Here is a 7,585-nt window from a genome sequence, read left to right on the forward strand (position 1 = left end):
GGAAGGAAGGAAGGAAGGAAGGAAGGAAGGAAGGAAGGAAGGAAGGAAGGGAGGAAGGAAAAAAGAAAGAAAGAAAGAGAGAGAAAGAGAAAGAGAAAGAGGAAGGGAGGGGAGTGGAGGGGAGGGTTCATGAAGATATCAAGTGAATTGTCTAAGGCCAAAAACTAATTGCTTATCTACATGGGGCCAGACCCTGTCTTCTGATTTGGTTGCTGAAGTATTCAGTCAAGGCTGGTGCAGTGCCTGTAATGCCACAGCACTTTGGGAGGCAGAGGCGGGCGGATCACAGGAGGACAGGAGTTTGAGACCAAACTGCCCAACATGGTGAAATCCCATCTCTAGTAAAAAAAATACAAAAATTAGCTGGGCAAGTGGTGGCGCACACCTGTAATCCTGGCTACTCAGGAGGCTGAGGCACGAGAATCACTTGAACCCAGGAGGCAGAAGTTGCAGTGAGCCCGAGATCATGCCAATGCACTCCAGCCTGGGCAACAGCGAGACTCTGTCTCAAAAGAAAAAAAAAAAGTATTCAGTCAATAAGCACATATTGGGCAGACCTTATGTGGCAAGTAATTTTGATAGTTTCTAGGAAAAAAAAAATAAGACAGACACTGTACTTGACCTTGGCAGAACTAAAAGAACAGAAAGACAAAAACCAATGTCTCCAATGAAGTGTGACTCAGACTGTGACAGGAAATTGTGGGGTATCATGAGATCAAAAGGTCAGGGCACCCAACCACCGCCTAGAGAGGATGAAGGAAGGCTTTGCTAGAAAATGGCTTCTAACTTGAGATCTTAGCCAATCCAAGAGAGGTGGGTGCTTGGCAGATATTGCTGAATGGTTGAGGGGTAAAGTGGCAATGAAAAATGGAGAAAGAAGTGTTCTGTGTAAAGAGAGCATGGTTCAGGAATTCACAGAGAAATTCCATGTTGTATGTATCTCAGTCATATGCCGTCCAACTGTCATTTCTGTATAAGAATCAATTACAGATGTTCCTCAACTTACAACAGGGTTACATCTGGATAAACTCATTGTCAGTTGAAAATGTTGTAAGTTGAATATATTGTAAGGTCAAAGATGCATTTAATATGTTTAATACACCTAACCTACTGAACATCATAGCTTAGCCTTGCCTACCTTAAACATGCTCAGAACACTGACATTAGCCTACAAGTGGGCAAAATCATCTGGCAACACAGTCCACTGTGGAGTATTGGTTGCTTACCTTGTGTTTGTGTGGCTAACTGGGAGCTGTGCATGCATCACCAAAAAGTATCATACTGCATATCACTAGCCTCATAAAAGATCGACATTCCAAATTTCAAGGATAGTTTCTACTGAATGTGCATTCCTTTCACACCATCGTGAGGCTGAAAAATCGTAGGTCGGAGACTGTACTATGTTTACAGTAAAATGTTGCCATAAACTTAGGGGACAAGATATAAGAGGAACCCCCCTCCAAAATTAGGCTCCTTCATTGGTTACCATCTTTATGAAAGTTGAAATTTTCTAGGGAAAAGGAGGACTTGAGAGATTATCTATGGATTCTCAAGAAGCACAGCTGGCAAGAGTTGACATACAAACTTCCTTCCTTTTTGTAAAGCAATTGGAAAAAATGGGAGAGTAAGGATTTGACATGTTGCATTTGTAGATCTTAGCGTTGCGAGGCATGAATGAGATAAATGTGGAACACCGGCAGGTTGCAAAAGTGTTACACAGATGTAAAGAATTTTAGGGGGGACTTCCCTGCATTTCTTTACTGCAGTGCAAGGGCAGAACTAAAAACTGAAACTTAGCACCCAGTATCCCTCACCTACCACCCTCTGCACCCTCAGATGAATCATAGCAATTAGTCCCAGAAAACTAAACCTGTGGAAACTTTTATATTTTAGTTGCTGACCTTCACAGGTTGTTCAAAAGAGAAGGGTCAGTGACTCACAATTATATTACAACTTCAGACCATGTGAATTTCTTCAAAGGTGATGGCTTAAGAAGTGTTTAATTCTTGGCTCTTTTTGATAAACTCAAAAGAGTGAAGTCCTCATCTTGTCATTCAGGGACTAACCATCTAAATTTGTTTTCTTAAACATTTTAAAGACATAATTCCCATTGATCTAGTGTGCACCCTTTGTTCTCATTGGGCTGGGTTTGCGGACACACTTGGTCTCAGTCATGAAGTCATGAAGTCAGGTTAAGCCAATTCACCTCTTCCTGGAAATCTCCTCTGGCAAATTCAGATTGACTTTTTTCTGAAAGCCAAAGGCATTAATTACATCCTGTCTTGGATTAGGGTTCTTTAAATATTTCATTCATAAATGTGGAAATTCTGCTTTTCTGAACAGATTATAATATAATCAGTTTTATACTTATAGAATATTTTGTTGACCTTCACACCTTTTTCAAAAGAGAAAAACTGTAGAATATTTTTCCTATAATGTGGATTCATAGGTTTAATCACTTTCTCTGAAACAACATCCTGAATATGGCAGAAAGTTAGTGGCAGAAGAGATTAGCAATTGAATAATACTTTTATATGCTGTAAAACAACATTATTTCTGAAAATAATTCATCATATATATCTACTACATGTGGTATATTAAAGGCAAATTTCACTTGTCAAAATAGATCAGTGATTCTTAACTAAAACAAAAAAATTCACAACTATATTGTGAAACATCGTCTTGAACTGAAAATCTCTGTTTGTATTTGTGGATACTGAGCAGGCAATTCACTGGTTCAAGATTAAAGGCAAAAGTTTCTAAGGCTGCTTTTATCCAGTTCCAAGATTGATGATGAGAAACTGTTGCTCATACCTCACTTTTCACAATGTTCATAGCTGGCTTTATATTTACTGTTTTTGAGATAGCTTACAGTATTAGCCACATTCTACCTGTTTGGGAGTGCCAAGTTATAAAAGTACAAAACGTACTCACAGCTTCCTTTGAACAAAATCCTAAGGTTATTCCCATTTCTGGAAATTTAGCTATCATGTCAAACAACTGAGCTATGGTGAACATCATTCATAAAACATAAAACAATAATGATAAAAGTCAAATAGATTGCATTGCTGAATCAACTGGCTGATTGCAACAGAATGACAATGTGATGTCTTCAATAATCAGTAACTAAAAACTGTAGATCATCTATCATAGTGACATTGTTTTCCACTGTACTCTCTGAATTTCACATTTTATATTGTATTTTGCAAAGTTTCAGAGAAAAAGAAAAAGGAAACAAAGCTTTTATTTAAGGATACATAAGCCTCTATTTAAGTATTTATGTAGTGGGAACTTGTAGCAATTGGGACATTTTCTTATTATGGTATTTCTGTCCTATCAAGTTTTCCTGCAGTAACAACTGAATATTTGTTATAGTCATGATCATCTTCCAGGATATACTCAGGGTTCTTTCAAGTAAGAAGTTTGGACAATTAGAACAGTATCCTATACCCAACTTAACATATGCTAACAGGAAATCTATATTATACCCATAGTTAGAAAAAACAGTGTTAATCTCATTTTAACACTAATATGCTGAAAATTCAATTCACTAAATTCTAGTGTTTTCGTTCTTACAATTCTCTATTAAGAAAGCAGCTTTGTCAGTTTCTTTGAAATAATTCCAACTTTGTACAGTAAATCTTTTTGAAGATATTTGGAGATTTTTTTTTTTTGAGATGGAGTCTTGTTCTGTCACCCATGCTGGAATGCAGTGACTCGATCTCGGCTCACGGCAACCTCTGCCTCCCCAGCCTAAGTAATTCTCCTGCCTCAGCCTCCTGAGTAACTGGGATTACTGGCGCATGCCACTATGCCCCGCTAATTTTTGCGTTTTTAGTAGAGGCGGGGTTTGGCCATGTTGGCCAGGATGGTCTCGAACTGCTGATCTCAAATGATCCACCCACCTTGGCCTCCCGAAGTGCTGGGATTACAGGCGTGAGCCACCGCGCCCAGCTGATGGAACCATTTTCTTTTAAAAGTTCCAATTTCTCCTAGGCCGGGCACAGTGGCTCATGCCTGTAATCCCAGCACTTTGGGTGGCTGAGGCGGGTGGATCACCTCAGGTCAGGAGTTCGAGACCAGCCTGGCCAACATGGTGAAATCCCATCTCTACTAAAAATACAAAAATTAGCCGGGTGTGGTGGCAGGCACCTGTAATCCCAGTGACTCCAGAGGCTAAGGCAGGAGAATCACTTGCACCTGGGAGGTGGAGGCTGCAGAGAGCTGAGATGTCACCACTGCACTCCAGTCTGGGTGACAGAGTGAGACTCTGTGTCAAAAACAAAAAAAACAAAAACAAAAACAAAAAAAACCTTCTTTTTGATAAGATCACACGCTGAATTTACTTTGTTTAATGTTTGTATAATTGAATTAATAAAGTGTGCAGTAAAATGCTATAGATCAATTAGTATTATCCAAATGAAAATAAACTGAAATTAAGTAAGACTAGTTTCAAATACAGTCTTTCTTGAAAGACTGAGTTTGGCCATCCTAAATTACAGTTTTCAAGATTGACCTACTTTCTTTCTGAGGCCACCATGCTCACGGTACTAGAATTAAAATGTCTACATTAAAAACACACTACATGGTTTCTCTCTGACTTAAAAACAAAATACACAAACAATAAATTATAAGTCTGATTAACTGTGTGGGTATTTTGTTCAATTGATTTAACTGCATTTTTCCCCCTAGGATATAAATCATGTGATACAGCAAACTCAACTATGTGAGGCTCAAACGACACTTGTGAAACATTCAGATACCCTTTTGTCTTTAAAGTTATATTAATTACCACACTTTAGTAAAGTGTTTACTATTTAGAACTCTTTCTTCCTTCCTAGTTGGCCTCCTGTACACCCCATTCCTGAGTCATAAAAGTAAATACTGTATATCTAAAACTGGTGCTGGTTTTGATAAGCCATAGTGATGACATCAGCCTGAGTTCCAACTCCTGAAATAAAGAACTGTGACCATACGGCGACTTGTAGGCAGTTACGTCTCAACATAACTCTCCTTGTCCCCTCATGTCACTGATTTGGAGCCAAGGTTTGTGCTCCAATCTACCAAACCAGGTGAAAGAAATTACATTTCTATTTTCAAATGCAAGGGATTTAAAAGTATATATAGCACACAAAAAAGTCAACATACTTAATGCCTAATGCCACTGAACTGTACACACAACAATGGTTAAAATACTGAATTGTATGTAATATATTTTACCACAATTAGAAAAAAAACAAAACTGTGTTCATGTGTTTCAAAGGTTTTTCACAATTGTGTAAAACATATAGTTGGTTATACCTTTGTGACAGTGAGCAAATCGCTCTTTCTGCAACATCTATTAACCCAGACTCCCCAGGGCCTAAGTAAGCATCCATTCTTCAAGAATAAGTAAACAGCACTCACACACGGACATTTCTAGCTAAAAGTAACACAGACAAAAAAACCTCAAAAATATCATGTAAGGTCAAGTGTTGGACAAAGAGCCTTTGCAAACATCCCTTGCTCCTTTGCATTGCTCTGGTGTGAGGAGCTAGGACATGGAGAAACCTCTACCTCCTCTCTCAGGATTAGCAAAACCTGCTTGATTGCTACAAGGGTAAGTAAATGCTGGCCTGCTGGGTTTCCTGATCCCACTGACTATCGTTTAGGCACTTCCTAGAGAGCCAAGCACCATGCCGAAGAGCTGAGGAGGAAACTCTCATCTTTCATTCTCCTACATCATCAAAAATGAACCTTGAAGGCTACCCATACGTCGCAGGAGGGCTGTGACTGTCTGGGGTTGCAGACTGAAAATCTCATTAACGTGAGAGAGGTATTTGAAATAAAGAAAACCCTCACAGTATCAGGCTGCAGTTATCATAGCCATTCTGCTCTTAATGCACCCAGGACAAACCTCTATCTCTGCATATGTGTCATTTCAGTGACATATCCTGTCTCCTCCCTGACTAGAATGTAAGCAGCCCTGTGATCTCTATGTGCTCATAACCAGCGCGTAATGCGAATCCTGGCTCTTCAAAGGCGCTCAGCTAAGTGAGGAGCTCAACTCTGAAGTTGTAACCAAGACGGCGCGGATAGGAGGAGAGGACACTCCAGCGCTCTGCGGTTGCAAACACACCCCTGCAGGTGCTGCCACTTAGCACTTAGAAAAGTCTTAGGTTCCCGCTTACTCGCACACGCATCCTGACTTTCCCCAACCCTGGAACTACCTACCAGTAGCGGAGACCAGCAGACTGACAGCACGCACATGATCCCCATGAGCTGAATGGCCGTCTCGGTCGTGATGCGGCCCCACTGGGCACTGGACTGAGATGCCGTGGCCTTGGCCCGGCAGCGGGACACCAGGGCCTTAATGGTGGCCAGGTTGCAGGCAAAGGTGACTGTCAGCGCCAAGAGCCCCAGGAAGGCAAAGGCAGAGGCGAAGAAAAGGTTGCCCCAGTTATTCGAAGAGCTAGTCCCGTTGCCCCCTCGCCCGGTGCTGATGAAGCACCACGTCCCGGGCCACTGGACGGTGTACTGGCCCACGCCCAGCACCGGCAGCAGGGCGAAGGCGAGCACCGCCAGCCACACGCCAAGCAGCACAGCGCGGGTGGCACGCGTCTTCATATGGCTCGCGTACCAGTGCGGCGCCCTGATGGCCAGCGCCCGCTCGACGGCCATGGCGCTGGCGATGAACAGCGAGGAGAGCCCGAAAACAGTCATGGTCAGTCCGAAGAAGGTGCAGAGCCGCCCCGACGGGTCGAGCTGCTCCCAACGCTGCTTGGACAAGTACACGACGATGACCACCGGGGTGGTGAGAAGCTGCCCGACCAAGTCGGTGAGCGCCAGCCAGCCGATGCACAGCAGGAAGGACTTCTTGCGCTTGCTCTCCCGGCGCCGGTAGCTGCGCGACACTAGCAGCATGGCCAGTGCGTTGCCCACGAAACCGGTGAGCAGCATGGTGATCGGGAAGGCTACGGACACCGATCCGCAATCCTCGCCGGACCCTGGAGGGCGCGTGAGGTTGCCCCGCGCCTCGGCGGAACGCTCGGGCGCCCATATGCCTGTGTAGGAGTGATTGAGGCGGGTGCAGAAGGGGGCACCCCCTCCGTAGCCCCGGGTCTCCTTCATGTTGGTTTCGAGGTGAGGAGGGGATAGCGTCCAGAGAGCCGCAGCGGGAGGGGGCAGACGCGGCGCGGACGGCGGCGGAGGTCGGCGGCTACCGCGGCTGTGGCTGGGCTGCCCTCCATGGTGCGGGGCGCAGCCGCCGCCCTATGTCGCTACTGGGACCGCGGCCGCGGCGGCGCCAGGGCTCACTGGCCCCGGAGGCAGCCGCGCCTTCCTCTCCGGGAAACTTCTAGCTCCGAGGCGCGCCGAGGTGCCGAGTCCCCTCTATAAGGCCGAGGGGGCGGGGCGCCCGTGGGTGTGGACAGAACCGAGGTGGGAGGAGGGTGCAAAGCAACTGAGCGCCTCTCTTGGCTGTTGCCTATCCTGATCGCCTGGGTTGGGAAACCCCAGACCGGCTCCTCTGAAACGCCCTGCTCCTGGCCGAGCCCGGAGCCCACTGGGCGCCTCCTCCAGTTCTCCGCCAAAGTGTCAGTGGGCG

The 7,585-nt window shown here is 44.7% G+C and overlaps 1 protein-coding gene across 6 annotated transcripts in view; it reads right to left on the bottom strand.

The window, feature by feature from the left end:
• PTGER3 (prostaglandin E receptor 3 (subtype EP3)) overlaps positions 1 to 7,340 on the bottom strand; it is a 208,185-nt gene extending 200,845 nt beyond the window's left edge. For all 6 annotated transcript variants that reach the window (XM_011936910.1, XM_011936914.1, XM_011936909.1 and 3 more), the window contains exon 1: positions 6,214 to 7,340. In XM_011936910.1, the coding sequence (XP_011792300.1) occupies positions 6,214 to 7,110 (897 nt within the window). In that variant the 5' untranslated portion in view covers positions 7,111 to 7,340. The remainder of the gene's footprint in view (positions 1 to 6,213) is intronic.
• Between the last annotated feature and the right edge of the window lie 245 nt (positions 7,341 to 7,585).

This window comes from Colobus angolensis, unplaced genomic scaffold, assembly GCF_000951035.1.
Source record: "Colobus angolensis palliatus isolate OR3802 unplaced genomic scaffold, Cang.pa_1.0 Scaffold158, whole genome shotgun sequence".
Lineage (NCBI taxonomy): Eukaryota > Metazoa > Chordata > Mammalia > Primates > Cercopithecidae > Colobus > Colobus angolensis.